The sequence below is a fragment of the Anneissia japonica genome, unplaced genomic scaffold (genome assembly GCF_011630105.1).
Source record: "Anneissia japonica isolate Jap-2015-1 unplaced genomic scaffold, ASM1163010v1 scaffold585_len4108843_cov191, whole genome shotgun sequence".
NCBI lineage: Eukaryota > Metazoa > Echinodermata > Crinoidea > Comatulida > Comatulidae > Anneissia > Anneissia japonica.
In genome coordinates this window covers 1,738,552-1,765,684 of record NW_022716829.1, presented here as the reverse complement: position 1 = coordinate 1,765,684, position 27,133 = coordinate 1,738,552, and the positions used below count along the sequence as shown (strand labels likewise).

The 27,133-nt window shown below is 34.9% G+C and overlaps 2 protein-coding genes across 8 annotated transcripts in view; one reads left to right on the top strand and one right to left on the bottom strand.

The window, feature by feature from the left end:
* The window catches only part of LOC117109841 (tRNA methyltransferase 10 homolog A-like), a 9,154-nt gene extending 4,773 nt beyond the window's left edge, over positions 1-4,381 (bottom strand). Inside the window, exon 1 of one of the 4 annotated variants that reach the window (XM_033252277.1) lies at positions 4,364-4,381. The gene's annotated coding sequence lies outside the window, so the exon portion shown is untranslated. Of the gene's footprint in view, positions 1-4,042; positions 4,234-4,363 lie in introns of those variants that run through there. The other 3 variants (XM_033252278.1, XM_033252275.1, XM_033252276.1) reach the window with 3 other exon arrangements.
* The window catches only part of LOC117109843, a 26,021-nt gene continuing 3,178 nt past the window's right edge, over positions 4,291-27,133 (top strand). Inside the window, exons 1-3 of one of the 4 annotated variants that reach the window (XM_033252285.1) lie at positions 4,291-4,427; positions 5,419-5,626; positions 25,989-26,529. In XM_033252285.1, coding sequence (XP_033108176.1) covers positions 26,030-26,529 — 500 coding nt within the window. In that variant the 5' untranslated portion in view covers positions 4,291-4,427; positions 5,419-5,626; positions 25,989-26,029. Of the gene's footprint in view, positions 4,428-5,418; positions 5,627-8,959; positions 9,015-10,992; positions 11,113-22,107; positions 22,215-25,988; positions 26,530-27,133 lie in introns of those variants that run through there. The other 3 variants (XM_033252286.1, XM_033252284.1, XM_033252287.1) reach the window with 3 other exon arrangements.

Here is a 27,133-nt window from a genome sequence, read left to right as displayed (position 1 = left end):
AAACGTACTGTAGCTTCTGCAACATTACAACTATCTTTATGTACTGTGAATTTTAAAAGAATTATTAATATTGATTCTCATAATAATTTCAATAACAATAAATAAAATGTGAAATAATAAAAAGATAAATGAAAAAAAAAATCATCTGCTTAAACTAGAATAAAACTGACCATGGATATGGGTTATTTTAATTTTTTCTTGAATGATTTAAGAATTTTTCTCCAGTTTGATTTGGCTTATAAATATCGAATCAAATCTACCATGTCTGGACAAGCACATTAACTTTACTTTCTACAGAGCTGTAAAGTTTGTCTTCAATTGTAAAATGGTGATTTGTTTAAATCTTTGTTAACGGAGAAAATACTGCGCCATATATTAACACAACAAGACCTGCAGCTTACCTCCCACATAAACTACAATTGACATTTGAAAACAAATGAATGTAAACATGTCAAGACAGCAGAACGCTAATCCAATCTAGCAAAAGCTTTATGAAAAACTACTAGATAGAAATATAGGTATTAAGAACTGTCATGAACAACTTTAAAGGATAAAACATAGCCTGCCATGCTTGGAACTTGATACCATTGGAATAAAAATATAAGCATCTGTGGATTAATTCACTTTGAACTGGTCTACATATTACCAGTTGACATTGACAAAGATACTGAAGATACAGTAGAATTGTCTTTAACTTGAAATTATTTTCAATGTTTATAATTTTGTTAATGTTAATCAATGCATTTTAAGTATATTTCGTTCAAAAAGTTATTTGACTCAAAAAATAATTACCAATTTGTCGTGATGATGTGATTTATAATTTCTATTAATATTTTGATTTAATTTGTTGAAGGTTTCAAATTATGAATATTTTTGTTGTACAATATCTGCAATCAGCATTCACACACATTTAGAAACAATAATCTGCTAGTAAATATTGAGTATTATTTTAACAAGTATAATTTAATTTAAAATTTAAAATCTTCATACAATTTAATCAAATAATTAATTCCAGAGACTCCAAGTTAAGACAAATTTGCAGATATTAGGATGAAGCTGTAGCATTATCATCTTGCACTGGCAAACGATTACATCTCAATAGACAATTTTATCAGATTTATTTTGAAACAGCACCGCCAATGTCTCACAACTCACTGGAGGACTTCCAGCGGCCTAGCCTAAGCAGCTAGCTAGTTAATACAAATAGAGCACCGCATAGCACAGCTAGACCTTACCTATATACGCAGGACAACATATACAATCTTGCTAATTACTGTAATTACTATATATGTAAGCATTGAAATAGCTTTTCAGGACTTAGACTTGTTTCTAATATAAACATTTCATGTTTTTTTTTCCGTTTTAAAATATTTGTGCTCGTTAGTAATTTAGATTATTATCGTTGATTTAATCCATGATGGTAACTACGTAGAGCAAAATGCTAGGCCTCTAAAAGTCCCTCTGTGGTAGTTGCCAGGTTATCAAAAACTTCCATTTCAAATTTTTCGGGAAAATGGTCTATAGCCAAAGAGATGAAGGACTCAATTATTAGGAACCCCTCAGTGAATCAGAAGGCCTTCATAAATGCTCATTATGGTTGCAGTGAACAGAATGAAGTGCAGCATTACAACATGATGCTAATTATAATCATGTTTTTGACTTAGAAAATGCCTTTGGGTCTACAACACCTTATCATATTAAATTCACCAAAGGCAGAATACTGACCTTGAATATATTATGAATCTCTACTAATACAGCTCATTAGGCATCTTGAAATTATACTTACTCCATTAGGTGTCCTCACTTTTTGCCGTCCCTTGAGAATGTAATGTAATACTGTATAGTTGGATTTATATACCGGTAGTGCTTTATACCAAACCGGTCTCAAAGCGCTTGAGGTGTGGACTAGCTCTAACAGTAACTTGCTTCTCCCTCTATGGGTTACTTCGTGTCTGAGCTACCCGGTAACGTAGTACCAGCTACTCTTGTCTGTCTACAACAGGGGCTGTATGAACCAGTACACCGGAATAACCCCTACTCGTCTCTAAAGGTGTACTGGGTTCTTTAAAGTGCACATGAGCCAAATTGTGGACAATGGGCCTACGGTTTATAGTCCTCATCCGAGAAGACTTGTCCACCGCCAGAACCATTTGAACCAGTGCTGATATTATGGTTATACATTGTGGTACCTCTGCCTTAACCGCTCATCCAACCAACTTGCCGAATAGTAGAATGTAAGCTTCCTTATTCCTTTTAAAAAATAAGCAGAACTTATCCTGATACCATTAGGATGTGCACTGAGTTTAAGTATAAATAGTATGAATGTCACTATTGACATATTGTCCAATTGACAAGGCCATTTTTGTATAATTTGAAACCTTCAACAAATTAATAGAAATTATAAATCACATCATCACGACAAATTGGTGTAGAAGCGGTTGGCGCATCGGTTGTGGCTTGGACTCCCAACCTCGAGGTCGGGGGTTCGAAACTCTCGCTGTGCAAATCGCTTGTGTCCTTGGGCAAGGCACTTTATCTATGGTTGCCTCTCTTCACCAAGGAGTACAAGTGGGTACCTGGTAGGTTCCAACACAACTGCGCTGATTACTAGCCGCAATATTATGGAATAATAATATAATTTAATTTAATAATTTAATTTGGTGTTCAATGTGTTCCATATGTGTTTGATCCAATGACCGGGGTAGTAATGTGAAGCGCTTAGAGGCTTTGTTAAGGCATTAAGCGCTATATAACGACGACATATTATTTTATTCAATGTTTCACTAATATTTAGGCATCATCAGAAATACGTTTTATGGCAGTGATAGTTTGACCTCTTTGTTGGTTTGATCGCTTGTCCGCAGGAAATTCGGGGGAAAAAAAATTAAACCAATAGGATGACATGCTTGAAGATCATACCATACTTTTTTCATACTTTCGTGGTGTGTTGCTTACGAATTTCTCTCGCAAGAAGTAAGGTCAGCTTCAACTTCTGTTGGTGACCGTCATTTAACTTCCGCCCACTTGCTAATACTCACATTACCGTGTTTTTATTAGTTGTACCTTTCACTAGAAATGCGTTCAGGAGGAATTTAACCGTTTATAAAAAACATGTGTTTTTGGCGTTATTCAGCAGAAACACGCGCTAAGATAAAATAATTAATTATTTTCTGTATTGGCTTATTTGGTTTCATGACACTGATCTTTTATACACATGCACCTGACTGTAATTCCCAAATGGGTATAACTGCTAAGGAGGCCTTCTGAGAGTATTCGGAGCAAGTGTGGGCTGATGCCCCGGTGGGGCGTCCCCCATGGCTTTGTTCGTTTTTGAGGTATCATCCACGCATTAAAAACTTTACAGTATGACACATGCACTCAACTTTGTACCTTGGCTGGATAAAAAATACTGCCAAACAACCAAATTTCATTCCCGATTTGATGGAACCTAAGTAAGTTAGCATACTAGTACCAAAGAACTTAAATAGCAGAAGAATGAGCTGTTCCACATTTTTGCATTAAAAACGATGGAACATCCGCCCTCATGCGGTTGCAGCAAAATTTGAACATTTTACTAAGTGGAGAAACTACAGGAAACAAACGAACCAGAGCGGCGCCTTTATTATTACTATATAGCGCCGCCGCACGGATGCAGTAAAATTTTTCTCTGTGTACCCAGAATGCATTTCGACCGGATGTTCCACTCTCTTGGGAAGCTGCTCTATCTTCTGCTATTTATTATTTTTGCTAGTACTAGGCCCCTATATATCCCTTTATTTTAGCCAAATACACCCTAATTTTAGGTGTCCGAGCCTATTCTAGTTAAGCCACTACCGTACCGTAATAAGTACGTAGTTTCCCTACTCTAGCCAATCTATTCTAGGAGTCTAGGCCCAGGCTAGGGAGCAGTAACTAGTAGTACTTGACTAATCAACTCAAGCTAGGCCTAGGCTTATGAAAGTCTACGGCGCCTACCCGGCCAAGAAGTACTTCGTCTCGAACGAAGTAGTATAGCCTAGGGCCTAGTAAGTAGTAGCCCTACCTAAAATATTCATCAGAGCCTTTTCGTTTGTATCATGCTGTACTTACACTTTACTGCATATTTTGAAAGACGAGCTGTGAGAATACTTCAGGTTTTTAGTGAGTTTATTTTCAGATTTTGTGTGCCGTAGCTGTGCTGTGGAATTCATACGGACCAAAAACACATGCATAATTAACCTTCAATTCCAGACGTTAAGTCAGTCATTGTAACACCACCAAGCGTTTGGCCTGTACGACTAATTGACGTGACAGCGAAATTTGATTGATTTGATTGTCAGCATTTTGAGTCAAGAAATTAAAACAAAATAAGAAATGTCGATACCACAACAACATTTTCACTTTTTTCCTCTCATGATCCCACAACGGAAAACACCCTCGTCAGAGTGGTAAGTAGTATAAAATTAACAGTAAATGTCATTGAATCATGAAATGATTCCAGGCCCAGGAATGTCAATCGGAAATGTTGGTACCGGTGAATGTGATTGACATTTGATTGATGGGCAGGCTGGAATAAACAAAAGTAAGGTAAGAGAGGCCAAGTTGATATGATAGTGATAGTACATGAGCTGTATCATAATTTTTACCGGTATGTACAAGGATGCCTAGGCTAAAAGGGCCCTTGTTGGATATGGGATCCCCAGGCTGGGTGAGGTTGAGGGAATCCCATAGAAATGCGTTCCCTCTTTAAAAAAACGCGTCCTTCGGTTGACTCCCCTCCAGTCTCCCCCTCCAGTAGTCTGCCTCCATTCGCCCCCCCCCCTCCATTCCCGTCCCCACTTAGTCGTCCCGGAGCAGATTGTTTTGTTAAATTATTTCGACAATACAGTTAATTGGCACTCATGATTTCTGTTTTTACTGCATTACATTCTGCTTTTAGTTTTTGCCTGAACTATCAGATTTGGCGTGCGCTTTTAACTGCAAGGAAAAGCTATCAATCGCCCCTCACTTAATCATCAAGCCCATGCACTTCACCGTTGCTCCCCCATCATCCCCCATTTCAAGACTCTAGATATACCATTGAAGCTTAGACCAGCACTGCAGGGTCTTATGAGTGGGAGCAGGGTCTGGCAGTGGGGATGGGGAGGGGTGGCTACCCCAGAAAAAGCTGTCCACTATAATGCCCCTGAACAAAGAAGTGTCTCCCTCAAAATGGGTTGACTGTAGTGTTAAATAGGGCCTTATATATTTTTCCTTGATTTGTGGCCAAAAAAGTGTCCCCTTAGTGGTGTTCCAGGAAGGGGTAACCCAAAGGAGGGGTTATAATTTTTTTTTAGACTTTTATGTAAAATATTTTCTATTTATTCACTCACTCTATTATTTTGTAAGTCATTTTGATAATTTTATTGTACTAAATGATTTTATTACTTTTTTTCCCAGTCTCAAATATCAACTTCAGCCCAATAGCTAATACATGAATGCAGTAGGTTTGACTCTGAGGTCACTGCAGCTATTTCTGAAATAAGTTTAATCAAAAGAACACCTGGTTGACAGGCGGTGAGGATCGAATTACCCTGGCTAGCTAGGATGATATTTCAAAGGATGAGGAGGAGGCAGAGGCAACGGCAACACTTCTACCAGGAACAGGGTAAGATTACGATTTACCTGTACCATCACAGATGGATATTATCAGTTGCAGTGATTCTGCTTGTGAAAGGTGGTAAGTGCTTGGAGTGTCCCCTGTGCTACAGTATTCAAACATTCAAATGCTCAAAAGATGCACATTTTTTAGTATTTTATAAGATAGTAATTAAAAAGTTATATGCCATTTCTATAAAGCAGAAGAGGATCCAGACACCCAAAAATAACCTCTGAGGCATTTTGGGAGATCAATAATTTCTTTTTCTTTCTTTTTCTCTTTCATTCTTTTTCTTTTTTTTTTTTAATTACTTTCCAAAAAGGGAACAGCTCACCCCACCCCCCACCCCCTACAAACCTTCCCCTATGAAAACTTTACAACAAGGCACAACATAACATAAAATAAACATAAAACTCAGGCAAGGCAAGTACAATGCAGGAACAAAATGTAAAATAAAAAAGAATCAATTAATTACATATTAAAATCAAATGAAATAAATGAGTTTTGAGAGTCTTTTTGAAAACGGATCAAACTGTAATTGCGAATTTAAATTGGCAAGCATTCCAGAGCCTGAAGATCTACTGTAAATATAAGCATTGCCATTGTATGAAGAGACAGTCATGATTAGTTAAAATATATTTTTAGATCTAATCTTATTATAACAATAATAATATTATTATTACCTTAGATTCCATTCGAGTAAACATGTCCATTCGTGATTTCAACTCTTCACCTTAATGTTCTTTGCTGCATGACCGCACATATTAAATTTGTTTGATTCTACATATTTGTACATTTGTTGATGAAATTTATTTTCCTGAGTTGTTTATAATTATAATACAGAATTATAGAATCACAAAATTTACAAATATAAATCTTTAAACTTTCAATTGTGATACAATTATATTTAAAGCTAGATAAAATACCAGAATTTTTTAGAAACAAAGAGTTGTTTACCATGCACCTATCAGGAAAATTTCTGGTTAAAATGTAATTATTACAATAATTGCAGCAAAGTTCAAGAAAATTTCACAATTCAAGACATCTTTTACAGTATCTGGTTTTTTGGGTGTTTTTAGCATTTGTGTAAGTGTGCAAGTGTAAATAATTACCATATTTTGTACTTAAATATAAATATATGTATTTGATTATAAATATATAATTACTATTTGAAATTTTGTTTACTGTTTTTTTTTTACTTTGTAATATTTTTTTATTGTCTTTGAACACACTGTCAATCGATGAGTGCCACTGTAACGAAAGTGTACGTTCAAATAAATAAATTTTAAAAATTGTTAAAAAAATAACCTTTGAATCAGTCACTAAAATAAAATTATAAAGTGCCTCACCAAAAGGGGAAATAAAGCTTTCCGACAAGGGGATGGGAACCATTTAGGTCTGGAGCAGTGCCCTGGTGGGAGCCCACAGGGTTGTAGCTGTAGAAACCTAAGGGTGGTAGTAGAAATTTTAAGGGTGGGTGGCTGATAACATTGGTAAACTCTAAATAATAAAAGTGGATTTTAATTTTTAAGGATGGAAAATTGGGTGAATATGGGTGGGTGGAGGGCCATGAGTTTAGCTTTAGATTGGGTGGAAAACTTCAAGGCTTTGTTGCCCTGCACTCCTCTGCCCACCATAACTACATCCCTGGGCCCATAAGAAATTACTGGCCAATTTTTAAGCAATTTTTGTGAGATGTATGTATTTTGCCCCAAAAATGTTTAGTCTGAGTCATGGCCAAAGGAGGGGCTTGAGACTAACAAATGGGGTGAAGGGGGTGGGGGGCTTAAGTCAACTATTTTCCCTCCTACTGGCACTATAGACCTTTCCGCTAACCCCCGCCCCTTGGATATTGTTGCTAAGGTCCCACAAGTCAGCAGTGTTAAAACATACGCGAACACGTGCGTTTGTGGCACAGCACGTAGGTTTGTGAGACGCGCGCTTATTCCTAGCGCTGTTTTGATTAGTCAGTTGTTAAGTTTGATTGACACTCCGGAAAGGTCTATTATTAGTTCACTGACCGTGCACTGAGAGCTCAGTATACAGTATCCATAAAATTAATATATTTGATATATTTGCTCTTTATATTGATTTTTTATCATCACTTTAAATATTGTGAAGATAACTTATTACTGGCATTTATATTCATGTACAGTACATTATAGTTAATTAATGCCACAGATAAGAACACTTGAATATTGAATTAATAAATAAGGTACGGTCAATGACCACATTTTCTGTTGTCATGTCATTATTCATGAGTTCTTAAAGTAAAATCAGCATTAAATTTAATCATAGCCTGCAGTTCAGTTTTAATTAGGGAGTTATCAATCGAGTAAATAATGCTCTTTGGATGAAAGTGAAAACGACCTTTTTGGTATGTTTTTGGAGGCTCTGTAAAATCAGCATTAATGTATGGGTAAGTAAATTTGGTGATTTTATAATGGTTTTAACTGTGTCAGATTGTTTCAGGAGGGGGTAGGATTTGGAGGGATCTACCAAAAGGTGGTGGCCCTGGATTCTGTCCCCAGTAGCAGGTCCAGGATTTGAAAATAGAGGCCAGGATAGGGAGGGGCTTTCACAGATGGAGAGTCCATACCACCTACAGTAAGCCCGACCTTAGTTGGGGAGGAGGTGTGACAATTTATGATTACGGCACCTCTCCTAGATGGCCAGAAATACTCAGACCTTAATTTTATTAGGATTTTTCATTTTTTCTCCATTTTTTTTTTTACAATTAATATTGTAAATATATTTTTTAATTAAGATTAAAAAATTTAGGGGGCCCAGCTAATTGTTGAAGAAGTTTGTTGTGTGTTGCTATCGTATTCAAACAAACACAATTAAATGACACAATAAACAATATTCCAGCTCTACATAGCCATTCGTTGTTTATTCATCCACCAGTCCTGATTTAACAACATGTCCGAACAACACACAAGATATGCTAGTCTTGTAGTCCAGACACTACAGTAATAACAATGGTTAACTCTAAATAGGCCTCTAATAAGAGTGGATTTTAAGGATGGAAAAGTGGGTTAATAAGGGTAGGTGGAGGACCATGAAATTAGCTTTAGACTGGGTGGAAAACTTCAAGGCTGGGTGGCCCCGCCCATCGTAACTACACCCCTGCTTCATAAGAATTTTCTCAGCTGCTATTAGTTTCACTTTAGACAATCAAATCCATCAAACATGTTTGCCATAGAGTATATTTGTATCATGAAGGACAATAAGTGTGGAGTGCTGTGATAGGTCACATTCTAAACACCTAGTTGACTTTATTTGAATAGGACCAGTATCTATTGAAGTGTAACAAGCAACAGAATACTGGTACCTATTATTAAAAGCATATGAGCTTATTTGAGTACAGTACTGCATTAGTATAGCAGCATCAAAGGTAAGAACATAATTTTCTCTTTGAATGAATTTTTCATCATAAGTTTATTATTAATTTACTTACTGACATCTTTAGAGCAACTGCTTTTCCCAGAGGCCCTCAATACAATTACAAATACAGTAAGCTATTTTGAATACATACAATCAAGTTTTCCAATTACACATTTTTTTTATAAAAACCAGTAAAATTGTTGTTTTTATGAATGTTCCTACTTTTTGGCCAGTTTCAAGCTCAAAATGTTCTTATTTTACACACTTTTCAAAGATAAAAAATTAATACGTAGGCCTACAGCGGTATATACAGGACTGTAAGTATTACTACACAAGCCTTCATTAATTGTCTTTATACTACGATTTTTGTCATTTGATGTATTTTATTGGATGGCTTGCTGGGCCCCGGAGGATAACAATCCTTTTTGCACTGATCATGTCATGCAGGGTAAAGAATGAGAAATTAAAAATTGAATCTACTGAACATAAGGTACAGAGAAGACCAAACAGAATTTTACATACAAGGGTCTTTCTTTCTGTTGATTGTTGGTTTTTTCCTAAAAAATTATAGGTTTTTATTTTAAAAAACCCTATAATTTAAATTTTCATCCAGGTTCAATTTGTTCTTATTTTTCAGCCTTAATGTTCTTATAAACTGTGTTAATAAAAAAATTGTGTGTACCACAAAGTCTAATATAATTTTTGAAGGTTTCAGCGCACTGCCTGTTTAAAAGAAGAGTTTATTTTAGAGTGTCACTGTAAATTATAAATAATTTATTAGTTGTTAAAATTGTACATAGGCAATTGATGTGTTGCAACATTAGTACAGTAATAATAATTCCTTGAGAAGTTATATTCTCAGTGATGATGATACAAATGATCAAGGCACCTTGTAGGTTTAATACATATTCCTACTCAGGCTCCAGCATTTATTTGAGAGTGGCACTTGTTGAGAGGCACTTGTTAAATAGTTAATAGTAGAATATTAGAAACCTGATGTGGCATTTCAGAGTATTTGTGTGTTAGTGCAATATGAATTGTTATTATTATTATTATTGCTGCAGGCAGATATTGTTCTTCAATGTCAAATATTTGAACACCACTTTAGGTTCTTTCTCCATTGGTAGAGTAAAGATGATTATCTCTCAGCTTTTGTGCACATACTTGCCATCCATGAATGGATGTACTGTGAGATATCTGTGTTGTACTGTTTTGCTTGTTTAATGGATACCGTATCAATAAGAGTAATCACACACCAAGACCAAAGAATTCAACAATTTACAATAGTGGCCTTATTCCTTTAATCAAAATTACATTTACTGTGATTTTGTTTATTCCATAATTTAATTTAGTGATATGGTAGAATACCAGCCTGTTATTGGGGATGATTCGCTCATTTAAAGGGATCTAACAATTTATCAACCTCGAATAAAAAACTGATTAAAACAAATTGATTTGTGATTGTGTGATAGTTTTTTTAGCTCCGATAATTATTATTATTATTATTATTATTATTATGATTATTATTATTATTATTATTATTATGTACTGCCTCTATTATACTGCCCTTATGAGAGCTTTTGAGATTACAAGAACTTGTTTTTTTGATATGTGAAATTTCTACATTGAAAATAATTAAAATATTTTAAGGTAATTATCAATGCAAAGAGTACATAAATGGTATTATTTATGCATATTAATTAGCAAGTAAAATAATTTCTCAGGGAAAGTGAAGTAAATAAAATAAAGACTAAACTACTACTACTGTATTTTATCCAAAAAAGGTATAAATGGCCTCATTATAAATAATTACTCTAACCTAAACATTAGTATACATACACTAAGGAAACCTGCTCTCTGAAAAGATGAAAGGAATTTAATATCACAGTCACGCTTGAATGGCTTTCCCTCAAAAACAACCAATCAAAACACAGATTTCATTTGTATCCAATCAGTTTGGAAAATTTTGTGTAGAATTTTAAGAAGACTGTTGTTGAATGGTTAAATTGTGGATTGTTAGGAGTGCTGCTTCACAAGCATAGCTCAATTGATCTCAGCACATCATTAGTTCGGTTTCTTCAATTTTTCTGGAAGAATTTGATATTTAGGTAAGACTTACTCTCATCATTTAACCATTATTTTATCCATTATTCTTGAGCTTATTATTAATAGGCCTACATATTAAATTATTTATTTACCAATTTTTAAAGGATATTAGAAAATTATGATTATACCACAATTTGATAATTTTATCTACAGTAATTAAAATTTAATTCACATGAAATGGTAAATGGTAAACTTGCAAAGAAATAGATATTGTTAAATACTGTTATTATGTGTATTGGTATAAACTATTTATTCTAATGGCAGTGTAAAATGGTCTGGCATATGCTTTTTTTTTAATCCCAAGAATAATATGTTTTCCAGAAGCGAGTACACACCAGCATGTATAAAAAGGATATTTCCCATGATTTATATAATAATAGGACTACAGTTCTCATATATTTTTTAGCATCAACTTTTAAGTTGGTGCTAACAATTTTAAAAACATTAAAATGTTTTAAAAATTCACTTTTAAAAAGTGTAAATGTAGCCAAATTTTGTAAAAATGAGAGGCAGTAGTTCATTTAAAGGGAAAAACAATTGACCTATCACAGTGCTGAAAGTTTAGAAACCCATAAAAAGTAATGAGAGCTTGTATCTATTGGATACAGAAAGAATAATTTTATGGAAAGTTATTACAATATTAAATTATATCCCTGTAATATAATCTTTATAACCAACTGTTTTGTTAGTGAAAGCATGCAATATTCTGAAATTATAGAAGCAATTATTGAATAGACCTTGAAAATGATGCCAGCAATTTGATTTAATTATGGTGTCAAATTAGCATTTCAATGCAATCTCCCAGGTTTGTGGCCAAACACATTTAAGTGTATGCTCTAAAATTCTCAATAACGCCTGTTTGTTTAGTGGTTCAAGACGTGTTCGTTACAAAGTGATTGATTGATTGATTGCATTTATGGACATCTTGAAAGAGCAATGTGTGGTAGTAAACTGTTTACCATCTTTCTGTTCAATCATTCCATCACGTTTGATATGTGTAAATGTCCCGGTAAAAGTGGACAAGTGGACAGGTACAACAAGTATATTGTCATGTTCATCAGTCCCGTATATTACTCAATTTCCTGTCACTGGATTCATAAGCACAACTCCAGGCGTGGGGTTATCAAGCACAATGTACCACGTACCATCTGTGGCATATCTGTGGGGGTCATGAGGTTCCATGCCCTAGAAAAAGTTTTTCACCCTCAGTTAATACAGAAGCAGGAGTAAGTAATCATGTGCAATTTTCATTGTACTTAATCTATCGCAGGTAGAGTGGGTGGGGAGTTAAGTATCATAGGTATTGATATTGCCTGTAACTTTGTGTTTTCATTTGAGTAACTTTATGGTCTAAGACAAATACAAATGAAAATAAAACTTCTAATAAATAGATACTTGTACAAATATATTTTGTACCGTATTTATTCGAATAAATTTTTGCGAAGAGTCTTTTGGGGGCGTTTTTTTTTTAGATGTAAAATGGACACGTATAATTATACTCACTGTGGAACTACAACACAATACTTACCGTCAAACTGTGTTAGTGTGTGATCATAAAGATGATCTCAAACCAGGTTAGAAAAATATGTAATTATACTAGAATATATAACATTAATGTGTTGAAAATGATGTTGCTTCCATTAGCTTTGTTTACATTTAGGGAGTGGGTCGTTTTATTCAAGGAAAACAAACTTTTTGAGGTGTTTATTTGAACTTTTATTCCAAATGAGGCTCTAAATGAGGCGTTTATTCGAATAAATAGGGTAACTCTAAACATCTTGTTGAGGAAAGAAAACTTATTAAGTAAATAATTATTTAGATCGCTTACTTTGTTCGCACGATAATAATAGCTTTCAAATGAAAATTAATTTCCGCTAATTAAATTACGAATTAACATACATCTCTTTGCATAGAGACCCTAAATGGCTGGTAACCATGTTAATGGTAGGCCTATGTCGACAGAAAGTATGTGTTGATGTTTTAACAAAAAGATAATATTGATTCTTACAAAAGATCGCCAGCTGATTACTCTAGCGAAATCCTAATGTTGATCACCTATAGGGACATTCGGCTACCATTATACAAAACATAAATTCTCTTTGAAAACTATGTTGGCTGGCTGATGTTTTTTTTTTAAATAATCCTTTCTCTAGTGTACATTATGTTTGTATTTTTGTTATTATGTACAGTTCGCCCTTAAATTCTAAACTCCTCACTATAAAATGCAAGTTAAGACAGGTGAAAATTATTGAATCAACTCTTCAAGTTCACGTTGCACGGCCACTTTTGTGTAGGAGATGTACGCAATTTATAGAGTTGATGTCTATCATAGCATCTACCTACTCACATTTAGAATTTCTGATTAATCTACATAGAGAGTATTGTTTTGGATTATGCTGTCTAAATATTAACTACTACTTCGGTGCCTATTGCTATCCCTGCGGAATAAAAAATTACCAATATTCTTTGTGTTAAGTCTCACAATTCACTTCGAATTATTGCGAAAAACCTGAAATGATTGCAAATAGCGTCACCAAATGACTGTCATGAATTAAATCATGTTCGTTAATTTGCTGGGATTTTACTGGAGTCATTGCATTAAGACATCAATTTATCCTAACAAAGTATACCCTAAGGTACCAACATTAATATACATCTTGTCGTTGTCTGTTTAATTACCTCATTTAGGCCTACCTCATTTTATAATAACTTAGAGCATACACACCCCAAGGTATACGGTCTATACGGTTACAAAATAATAAGTCGTTTGTTGGAGTATATATAAAACTGTATTTTAACAGATTGATACACAGAATCCGATTAGCAGACTGGTGGACGTTTTAAATAATACCGTACGCTTTAATGTTTGATACTGCCAACGGGCAAATATAATTCACAAGTAATTGCGTATGCAAAAAAGGGGAAAACCAATGGTGCTGTGGAACAACCGAACGGTAATCGGAAAGTCTTGGGTTCGAATCCTGATTAGTACCAGTGGCGGATTCAGGAATTCAAAATAGAAGGGGACTTTCACAGATGGTGAAAAATAGAGAAGAAAAATTATGATTATGGCACCTCTGAAGGCCGGAAATGGCAATCTTAGACTTAAAGTTGAATATAATTTTCTTTTTTCTATATATTTTTTAAAATAATTTTCAAATAATTGGGGGAGGGGGCACCACCACCCATGAATTCGCCACTGAATAGTTATTAATACATCGACAAAATGTTATATTAACGTGAATTTATCGCCATTGATTTCCCTCGAGATTGGCGTGTGAGCGGGAATCATATGAAATATACCGTAACCAATTGAGAGGAACATAAGCCAATAACAAATAAATGACATAAGGCCAGACTAATATTTTAGGATCATAATTAGGCCTAATCTTGCTTAACGTAGGTTTTATTCCAACATCATTTTCCGCGCATGTTAGTTCATCCAGCGATGATTTGTTCTAAATAACAACTCCCTGGTTCATCCAATAGGCCCTACCTTTTCTGTAGGCCTACCACACAAAGATAAAATGTTGATTTCCACCTTACTGTATTTGTTTCTTTGGTGTATACGTGACATTGGTTTGTCAAACAATACCTGTTAAACAATAATTGAGTGCAGTGGTCATTATCCATAATTATTTCGGAGTGCATTCATTAATTCACGCTGTGCATTCCTGCAAGGATGCAAAAGACTGTCAACCGAAGTCATGTTTGTTTCTTTACATGTTGATCGGAAGCTTTAAGGATTGCTCTAGGTGGATTTGTAGTCTTGCCATACCCTGGATATCTGTATGATCCCCGGACAACCACAAGCATAATAGATGGGAGAGTGAGGCATTTCCAGTAATAAGCCAGATTGAATTCGATTATGCTGATAACTTTAAAAAAAATATTCAACCAGTGTATTTGTGCTTTTAACCTCTGAGAATAATTCCCTAACCGCCATTTTGTTATTGCCAATCTTTTCACCGACTATCACAGTCGCTTTGATAGAAGCTTATTCAATGATAAAACAAGATGTCAATGTTGGAGACGGACCGTTCTTCAAGCCACAGGTTCAGGAGGAACAAAAAATGTGTTGTACAACTGATTATTCTAAGACACAAAAAAAGTGTTCGACAAAAAACCTGGGAACGTTAATGAGATTCACATTTTTTAAGAGAATCCAAAAATAATGAGTAGTTAGGAAAAGTAGAGGAGTTACATTATGTGCTCTGTGCACACAGCTTGATATTGAAAAAATTTTAAAAGAATTGTTATAGTTCTCTTCTTGAAGTTATTTCGAAGACATCGAACAGAAATCTTATGTCGGATATTTTCCCAAAAATTTGTGTAAAAATATAAAGCTCAAAGTAAAACTGTTATTAGAGAATACGGTAGGCCTATCTCCTCTATGAAACTGAATGAATGAAAAGAATGTGTCTTTTTATAATAATTTTATTTACCCGCCACCACTATTCAAATACCAAATAAGTAATTTTAAAATCGTAAATCTGTAAGTATTATTATTTATTCAGGCAAAAGATACAATATACAAATATGAAGTTAAAATGACATGCAATCATTCTTGATATCTTAAATACCTCAAATTTTAATTATTTTTATGCTGTAAATAATCATTCCAATTCGATTTTATGCAATCATAAATGAACTACAGTATATAAATCAAACCAAACCAAAAGAGCAAACGCGTTCATTTTTGCACACAACTTTAGCTTTAGTAACAGTATGAGAATATGGATAAAATTGAACAATATCCGTATGACGAGATTTGGCCTATGCTAAGATTGTTATTAGTAAGTACATGCATAATGGTACATATAGGCCTATCTATATAAAACATGACCATGGACTGTGAGTAATCAGTATCGACATATTGTTTTTTAAGACCTAACATTCTGAATTAGCAGTCGATGAAGATTTTTCAAAACGGAAGAGGAGTGGAAAATTGCTTTAGGAAGTGAGCGTGTTAATGTAGTATAGTGTGTGATAATATGCAATAGATAGTGGCAGATGTATATTGTGTTAAAGAAGTCAGGTTTGTGATAAATACATGAAGAAAAGCAGTAGCATTACGTGATTGAACGGACATCACGGCGATAAAATGTATATTGATAGATGGAATATGTGCTGCAAGATCACGAGGTTTGTTAAAGATGACGCCTAAGTTTAGAACAAAAGAAAGAGTAATCCTACGAAGAGAAACTAACTTAAAAGCAATTACCAAAATTAGGCATTAAGTCTAATCATTGGTTGTAGGCGATGTTGTTAATACACTGTATAACTTAGGTAGTGGAGTTTTAGATTGGTGGTTAACATGCTTGCTTCAAATCCCAAGGTCAATCCTGGGTTCAAATCCTGCGACAGCTGGATTTTTTTTATCGCAACTAAAGCCGGGCACTCATTGCGTCGTACGACCGTCGCACGACCAATCTAAAGCCGGTTTTCCACTAGGCGAATTTATTCGCGCGAATCAAAGCGTCGGTTCGCTTCCTGAGCTCTGATTGGTTGCGCATTTTTTCGCTTCGCAAAAACTCCGATAGGAATGTGAGTGCGCATGCGCATGAACCGACACTTTCGGCTTAACTCCCCTCCCTGTGAGCGCTAGACGACGCGACGCCGTCTGTTGATTGTCGGTGTCGTCTGAACGGATAGTCATTAAAAACGATCCGTTGCGCGCGCGCACGAAAAAAAGAAAAAGAAAAAAATGATCGCCCAAAAGCCCTCAGAGGTTATTTTCGGGCGTATCTAGAACACAGAAATGTTACGGGGGCATATTCCCCCAGACCCCTATGGTATTGTATTGTCGATCGGCCCACTTTCGGCCCCCTTCCGCCCCCTCCCCCCTCTTTGGACATCTCTGGATCCGCCCCTGAGCAGTGAGTGCCCGGCTTAAAAGCACATCTCCCTAATCCTCATAAGGAGGATACGCTGGAAGGGTAACCTTCTATAAATATGGTTTTAAAAAGTAGAAGAATCCATTCGACAGCGTGGGGGGCGAGGGATTAAGAGGGTTACGACGAACCGCCTAAAAACTGGACAAGTTCCGCATTTAAAAACGAAAAATTGATATTCGATCGTAGATATATTTACAATGTTATCCAGAATATCGGAGATAAGGGTCCACTTTCCACTGAAACGAACCTCCCACAAGTCACGCTACGGGCCTGCATATTCATTGAAAAGAAACATTTTTGTATGCCCATGGCCTGATGTGTCCATATAAATGTAATGATAATTTCATGATAATGAAATGTGATTTGGTAATGATGTGATTTCATCATGACTATAACATGGAGGGCTTTCTATAGTGTTCAAATATTTATGAGATTGTTAATACTAGTGAAGGAATGTCATATTTTTAGAGGAATCTCCATGATTCAAGATTATTGATAGAAATGTATTTAGCTTCTCAGATAGAGTGCAGACGTTAAAACGAATGAAACTTAGTGGGCCTATTACCGTTACAATACCGTAACCGTAATAGGCCTAAAAGATTTTTTTTTAAATAGTAAAATGAATATATATATATATATATATATTTATATATATATATTAATATTTTAACTTTATTAAACATGTGAATCATATGTAAAGATAGTGGGTTAGGTTCTTTAAGGGCCAGATGTTACTTTTCTAATAACACATTTCTCGTAGATGGCATCCTTTCGGACTTTATACGTTGTGCATTCCTAATCCGAGTAAATATTTTGTGTTATTAAGTGTTTACACCACGCGAATAAATTGATAGACCTATCCTGCCTTGAAGTCTATTTTCTTATAAATTGCATACATTTAGAAAGGAGATGAATGCAATTTCGATTCATTACATACTACGTTACAGAGTGAAGTATGTCTAGATTAACGACTGCAAAGAAAATTTCCACACTCAATACTTCAAAGTGATGTATCACATTTAGCTCTGTCCTCCGCTAATCTATGAGATTACTGATTTAGCATTTTCATGTGTCAATTTATCAATGGATAAAGTTTATGCCAGTTATGATGAAGTAAATACTGCAAGTCGTATTTCGTGCTCGGTCGGAAACAAACCTGACCAATTGTGCCGCACACTGCAATCGCGTTTTAGGAAGAATCATCGTGTCTATTTGTCATTGTGTATAAGTGTATATTCGTCGGATTGCCAAACTGTCTGGATAAGATATCCCAACAATGTTACTGACCGCTGAAGAGATTACTACCGCCCTCCATTCGTCAAACGGAGAATAATCATCGATAAACCACGGCGATATTTTATGAATAACTTATCTTTATACTTAATATAAATAAATACTTATGCGCGTTCAAGGAATTGCTTTACTGTTTTATCTGATTATCTGATTCCATTCGTATTATTATTATCTCTTTCTTTAATTGGACCAAATAAAAAAATTGTTGGCCACGCGAGACCGATCCAAATTTTACGAAATTCAGGGTCCACATTTTGGTTTTTTTTTTTTTTTTTACTACAAGAACAATATATTTTTCATGAGCTAACCTCTTAATTTTTAGTTTCCATCTTGTGACTCCTCTTTTCCCATTAAATAAGGTAAATAATTCGCAACAATATGTCATGGTTGGTTGGCTGTATGTACTACCATATTTTTTAGATTCTTAATCCTATTTTGGCTTACAGTTGTACCTAACTTTTCGTACGAAAAAATCAGTGCTTTACTCAATTCTTCCTTTTTTTTAAAATCTAAACATACATCATTCTGATATTACTGCTGAGTACAAAAATGAGAAATTAACAATAGGCTTTATATTATTCTATTATCGTTTTGCGTCGTATCCCACGTATGCACATATGATCGGCTGCTTCGCGGATAAGAAGAGTGTTATCACAGTGTTTTATTTTTACATTGGCCTATTTGTTTTTACTGTGGTGCTAGAATAAACAGTGATTACACTGCAACGTGACCATCTTTGCGTGTGCACTCGCATAATCTTCCAAAATTAACATTCAGTTTCATAATCCACCAAATCTAACGAGATCAAAATGATGGCGTCATCAATTTGCACAACGTCGCTCGATCGTGATGACCATCAATTTCCAAGTTCTTAAAGATTGCCATTTTTCCAGCATGATGATCGAGTCCTTATCTTCTCCATGTTTGGCATCACGAACGTACGTTCATCGTCATCCTTAATTTCTTGGAATTACTCTTGATTTTAAATTATCTTGGCAACCCCATTGTAACAAAATGTCTAATATTATTTCTAGAAATATTGGTGTCATGAATAAGTTAAAACATTATTTTCCTCAGTATATTTTATTATCATTATACAACACTTTAGTTTTACCCTATATTAATTATTGTAACATTGCATGGGCGACTACAGTTGATAAATTTTTATATTTATGCCCCTGGACAGGTACTGAGACCACTAATATTGACAATATCTTTAAATTACAAAAACGTGCTCTCAGGATCTGTGCAGGGTCTACGCGTATAGCTCACACTAAACCTTTATTTTACAAATTCAATGTACTTAATGTCTTTGATCTTAACAAATTTCAATCCTACACATTCATGTATCGTTTTATAAATAATTTACTACCTAAACATATTTCTTTATTATTTCCAAAACAGCAGTCTGAAATACATAATTATCCCACTAGATTTGCAAAATGTAGTGTCTCATTGGAAAAAAATATATCTTCCCTTAGAAAAAAATCTATTTTTTACAATGGACCAAAATTATGGAATTCTTTAGATACTACTTTTAAGTCTTTACCAACTCTTTCTTCCTTCAAATCCAATATTAAAATGGCTCTGGTCTCGGTGTATGGCAGGTAAGTCATCTGCTCTGTTCCATCTCTCTTCATTTTGTACTGCATAATTTAGTATACAGTGAAACTTGCCCAAGTCTATTATTATTATTATTATTATTATTATTATTATTATTATTATTATTATTATTATCAACAACATTTTTGATGTCATTTTGTAGTCAACTTGTGCAAGTTAAAGTGTATTCCAACAATATTTTCAATTTGATAATATAAGCATCACATTTGTAACATTTGTAGCATTACTTTCTTCTCTTGACTACATTGATTAGGTGTACAGCCACAAAAAAAAAAAAAAAAAACAGTAAAATTAATTAATAAAATAAAATTAAAAAAAATATAAATAAATATAATAAATATATATATATATGTATATATATATATATTTTTTCTTTTCATATTTTTTGTGGCTGTATATGTTTAATTCTTACTTGTTTATAAAAACCAGACTACTTAAAACTTAATTTTTAATTTTGCATATTATTTATTTATTTATTTTTTTTTTCTGTCATCGTATTAATAATGATTTATTAATTATTTTTAATGGTGGTCATATCTTAAAGTTTGTTTTCAAACTTATTTTGACCACCATCCACATACTTTTTTTTCCATATGAATTATACTTCTAATTTATGTATATGTGGAGAAATACTAATAAACAAACAAACAAACAAACAATTTCTTCATAATTGACTTCCATAATTAGGTCCGATCACAGTTTAATAATTTTCTTATTTTTAATAGTAAACGGATATTAAGGTCTACTGCATCTACAACCCTACTTGTCATTTGAAGATGCACGGATAGACCCAAGCTCTGGAATTCACTGCCACAACCTGTTCAAGAGTCTCCTATTTCTGATCTTTAAGCGCCTTCTTAAATCATGCTTATATTTAATTTGACAATCTCAAATTTTCGTCCACTCTCCAGATTTTTTTTCACTTTCCTTAATTTGTACTCTTTTATTTCTTACCGCTTTCTTTTCTAAAACATTTATTCTGGGTTTATTGTTGTCATTTGTCCTAGAAAGTGCATTGAGACGAATAGCATAATGCACTATACAAGTGCATATCCATTGACGATTGACCATCCACTAATATTGTTATTCATTATTTAATTGATAAATTACGGTACTCTGTTGGATGCGTGTGAAAAGTAAAAAAAAAAAAACAAGAACTAGATCTAGATGAAATTGGTCCAGGCATGCAAACGTGTCGCTCTAACGCGGTGTACGAACATTTATTTTTATTAAAACCCTACTCATGGTTTAGACAGATTAGCCCACAGTACATTACAATATTATCATTAAGCAGACAAGAAGATTTGCCATGGAGGTATTCCAATTTCTAGGTACACAGACTCTCATTAGCTAATATGTCTGCCGCCTGGAGCAAGTAGCTTACATCTGCATACTTGGATTTATTACGACTTATTTTATATCTCAGTACATCAATCTATTCGTTAGTGCTGTTTAATGGTATTTTTATTTGGGTGCGTATAGGATGACAATTAGGCCAATTGATCGGATTTTCTGATTGAGAGACTTCCATTTCCACTTCTGTTTGTGGACAAATTAATTACTAAAAATGTCTCTTTACCTATACCTGACGATCCTGACAATGGTCTTATTGATTGATAACATACAGCCTGTCCTGACCGTGGAGGAATGAAACAGATCATTATGCTAAATTTGACTCATTATTTTTGGTAATTACACTTTATCGTGGTTTATTCATCCAAATTAACCTTTTTTTCCATTTATGTAACACACAACGTTTGTACCATTGGTGAATTATGCATATAGGCCCTAATTATTTTCTTGAATTAACAGTCAAACCATGGAGGTTTTTTTTCAACCTCCATTGTCAGACCATAGAGAAAATAGAATATTTTCTCTATGGTCAGACTGACCGTGGAACAGCGATGTCCATTAAAACACAATCCAAGTTATGAAATGGTTTTGTGAAAATGATAGGGCGCCCTCATGACGAATTGCAGCGAATTGTAATGTTTATTTTTTGTCAGTTCACGACCGATCATTAGTAAAGTTTAAAACAGGTTATACCAGCCCCCCCCCCCATGCTGTTATCCTATTCCCCGGTATTCAACCCCCGGCCCGCAGACCATCTCCGCCGGCGCCAAAGATTTGGTCTGGCCCGCGCACAACACTGCTAAAAAATAAATCTTTTTTTTCTGTTAATAAAACACGACCACCTACTGTAGCATAATTAACAAGAGTCTGGCTTTTTCTGAGTGTAGCTCACCGAGTGGCGAATATAGACGTGGAGAGGAGCAGGATTATTAAAAAGTGTAAGTGCCGATATGCGCTATGCGCTGGTACCGCACGTTCACCTCTTCCACACCTCTGTCTCTTATACACATCTAGATGTGTATAAGAGACAGGGGGGAACGCATGTCATTCTGTTGAAAACACTGCTTTGAAATCTTATTTTTACAGTCTCAAAAGTATCATTTCCGAGAGTCTAGAGGTGTATATTTAAAAAATATGTTAAATAGGTTAAATGTGTGCCCTTTTTGGGGGCATCGGACTCAGCGTCGGGAAATTTCTGGCGCTGGCATTGTTTTATCTATTTTAGTACATACGTGCATGTGTTTGTGCTCGATACATTTCTAGTGGTAGGGTAAGAAAACTAGGTGTGTAAATTTTGTTTATCCCATGATCCAAACCCATCCCCAAGCTGCTGTTCTTCCTCTTTTTTTGCAAAACATGACTTGTATCATAATATTTGATGCTCAAAAACCAAGGCTTATAGTAGGCCTAACCTTTAAAATTGAAGAAGTACACAAACTATGTCGGCCCGTCATTGGTCTCCACAGATTGGAAATGGACACCAGCTTTAAAAGGTTGAATACCTGAGCTATATATCATGTTATAGGGCCTATATCATTTTCATTTTAATCAGTTTTTTCGATTCTTACTTTTGAATCTATTGATTAAAAAGCGTAATCGCATTGAAATGATTCGTTTACGATTTCTCTGTTATGGAGAAGATGAAAGCTTAGTTTGAGATTTGATCTTGAAGTGATTTTGTAAATTGTCGCCGAACACTAATAATTGACTTTATTCTCAGTGAATTATCAGTGAAGTTTTGCTAATTGGTTTTCTGCAGAGGGCGCGCTTCCAGAACCATTAGCTATGAACACTTCAAGAGCGCTTATGTATATAAGCTACTAATAGGCCTATGTTTTTTATTTATTTATTATTTCTTTATTCTGAATACAAAATAACATTCAAGGATTAAAAACATAATAGAGTACCAAAAAAGACAAACTTATTTGTGGTTCAAAATATTAAATATACAATACAGAATAAGAAACAATCAATCAAACATTAATACAATAGTTAATTCAAAGACAAAACAAATTAAGCATCACTTAATTTTAACATTTCATTATAATATTCTTTACATTTCTTTTTAAATAATTGAACTGAAAAGGAAGTGAATTCCATATTTGAATGGCTGTAATTTGGTAGGTGCACGTGTTGTTAGTTCCAGTGATCGGCACTTGGAGTGAGAGGCTGTCACTTGAAAATCGAGCCTTGTGATTATGAACGTGTGTGTCTAGCCAGGTTAGCTGTATTTAGGTAATTTGGAGCAATATTATTTATGATTTTGTATATGTTATAGCTATTCTTTCTTGGACTCTAAGATTCGTGCGTTATCTTCTTAGACTATCAGTTATTTAGACCTGCCTACCCGGTTTTTATAATTTTTGTTTCTTGAATTACTTATAGGCCTATTGTTTTGATGGTGTACTGTTTTGTTGTGCTGCTCCAAATTAGTATTATATAGTAGGCCTCAATAGTATTGGTGTTATTCGAACAAACACCCCGCGTTGAATGGAATAAACGCCCCCTCCAGAGCCTCATTTGGAATAAATGCCTCCCTCGGATAAACACCCCGGGCGTTCTTTATTTTTTCCTCGAATAAACGCCTTCCCCCCGCCAAATGACAAAAAATAATGGAAGTGACATCACTCTCAACACATTCGATTCATGTTCTAATCCAGTAGTACGGTATTACATTTATTCTAACCTGGTTAGGATCTATAATTCTTTATGATAACGCAATAACACATTTTGGCGGTAATTAGCCTATGTGTTGTAGATCCACATTTACAGTCAAATTAAGGGGCGTTTATTTGAGTATAGGCCTATTACATATCCATTGTACATTAAACGGCTCTCTCGCACATAAACGCGCCCTCAAAAACCCTTTTCAACAATAAACTTCCGGGACGTTTATTCGAATAAATACGGTATTATTGGTACAGCGAAAATTTGTTGTACTGTACTGTATTGCCACAGAGAGGGAAGCAGATTTTTTGTGAGAGAAAGAATACCGTTGAAGTAGTGTTGAAATTTAGCTTTATTTTTTTATGTTTTGAGTTACGGACACTCTTTTGAAAGGGTGCTGCTGGTGTAAAAATGAATTTCTAGAAACATAATTGTTATTACGACGTCGGACTTCAGATGTTAACAAGATCTATTCAATGTTAAATTATAAATTTACGTTACTTGTAAACCTGGCTTGCCATAGAGAAAAGAAACAGAATATTACAAATTGTTTATGCATTTATTAAAATCATGATATAGCTAGTAATTATACAAAGATGAAAGACCATGGTAGCAGTCAACTATTATTTGATTTGTATACACTTTTTTTAAAAATTCAAAACAATATTGTACTTTGCCATGCAAACCTTCAAACAATGATATTGTATTGATGAATATTATAGAATACCTGTTGAATGAATAATGCATGTGTAATTCAGACACAGTTCCCTCAAAACACATTTTCTCTCAACCATATCGACCAAATTAATATGTACCGGGTGACGTCAATTGAGACGTCCATGAGAATGTCAAATGGAATAATTTTATAGAGAAATTTGAAAGTTCATATCCTTCATCTGAGTTTAATATATAGTTCTGTTCTTTAACAACACTTTAGTGCTTGGCAAATATACTCGACATCTCTAAATTAAATATGCCTCCTGTCTGTAGGTCGACCACGGTAGTGCCGAAGTCTTAGAAAAATATAAATTCCTGCAAAAATATATAGTAACAAATTAAAATCGTATTTAAAATAGAAGGATATTATGGTAAACATTATATTGTCTTCATCAGTATGAAAACCCACTTAGATGTAGGTTCGATACCGTAATAACCCATTTGGTTAGAACTACTGTATTCAGATAATAATAATGTAGGTCTAAATTCTTCATTCACAATTCTAACAGGTGCATTACACTTTTTTTTCCCCTCCAACCACTTTGCTCATCCACAATATAAGAACATAGTTCATTACACAACTGGTTGTAGCATCAATCATTTGGAACAGAATTCATAATCAAACGAGCAAACAAAACCGCAATAAAACTCGCCCTGGCAATATCGTTAGTAGTAGGCCTCTATCATAACTGTCCATCAGTGCACCATTATTAGTAATTATCAACGTCTATCAACTCGATCGCTCGCACAGAGTTTCAGTCAGGTTTGTTCGGCGAGAGTTCACAAGCATCTAGGCCCTTCGTAACGACCATTTCTGTCTTAGCATATTTATAAGTAATTAACGTCTAGGCTCTAGTTATTTGACTACAAAGCACAGACTTATCGAGTATACTCTAGGTTCATTTCGCATTTTACAATATTTCTGAGTTTTTGCGTGTAGGCCTATTAGTACTGGGCGCAAGTGGTGATCCGAACTTTCAAAATAAAAGTAGGCTAACTGCATACATGATTCACATGTACTTATCTGATTCTTGCAAGCGTCCGTTTGATCATCCTCTGTGCGTATATAGTCATTTCGATCACTAAATATTAATGTTGTAGCCACCTCGTATTGATTTCTGATTTTTTAAACGTTAAACATCGATGATTCAATCTTCCTAATTCAATTTAGTGTATGAACAATTTGCATAAGTTTAATTTGCACTTTCTTTCGGCTGAATCATAACTCTCATCAACCACTTTTTCACTGTATTATGTAATTGTGAATGGTTACTTAGCAACCGCATGAAGCCTTTCGCTTATTTGCTAATGCTCGCTGTGTCTTTCAGGTTGACTTTTCAAACGTCGTCGTGGTGTGACGTCGATTAGTATGCCATTGCCGCCAGAGGAGGAGGCCGACACCACTTGTCCGTCGTGTATCGGGGGTTTTGCTACTCGGACTATGGGTAACGGGGCGAGCGTCACGCCCCAGAAAACAGACCCTGATCATCAACATTCTACTGACAATACTGAAGTAATCAAGCTTAAAAGCCAGGTAATTGATCTACAGAAACAGGTAAGGGGTTACGAGGAACAATTAAAGTTATACGCAGCAGAAATCAGAAATAGGAACTCGGTAATCGATGACAAGGGTTATGAGATATCACGACTTCGCGAGGAAGTCAACAAACTAAAATCAGTCTTAAAACTAACCACCGAAAGCAAAGATGGAATTCCGGATATATTATCAACGATTCACGAGGAAAGTGGCATGGCAGGGTCGGGCACCACAAAGGATCGTAATAAAAAGCAGGGTGTTTCTGGTGAGAGTGGCGATCATCATTTAACTGCCAAGCCCGTGGAACTGACCCGTTATCCAAAGGATTTTAGGTAAGAGAAGCCATAACGAATGTCTATTGTTGCTAGATTTGATTGTTCTGTTCTGTGACACTGTTTACATGCGCGTATTATGTTACCAAGAGGTCGGTGTAAGGCCCTGTTCACACCGCCAAGTTTCCTGTGACATTTACATGTGATGTTCCCCAAATATAGACATAAAGGTGTCATATCGCACCCATATATGGGGCAAATCACAGGTATTTGCCATATGGTAATGTGGACTAAAACTCTTTAGGATGAAAGACGCCCGGTTGTTGACCACTTATGATGAAAATGCCCCTGGTCTGTTTAGGTTTCTTCTCAACTTGTTTGCTTTATTCGTTTACACTTAAACTGGGGTCAAACCTGCTCCAGTTAATACGAATCTTAGCAGTCGCTCTGTAGTGCCACTACGATGTTTACACGACTGAAATGGTTGTTCTCGTGACTTAAATACCACTGCGCATGCTTATAATTAAATATAGGGCTAAGTCAGCATCAATAGAATTGTTGATGTTTAAACGGAATGTTGACCAATGTGCATTTGTGACTTCTTCACTGTAAGCTGCAATCAGCGTATCCAGCAACGTCTGAATATCCAGCCTCTATATAAAAT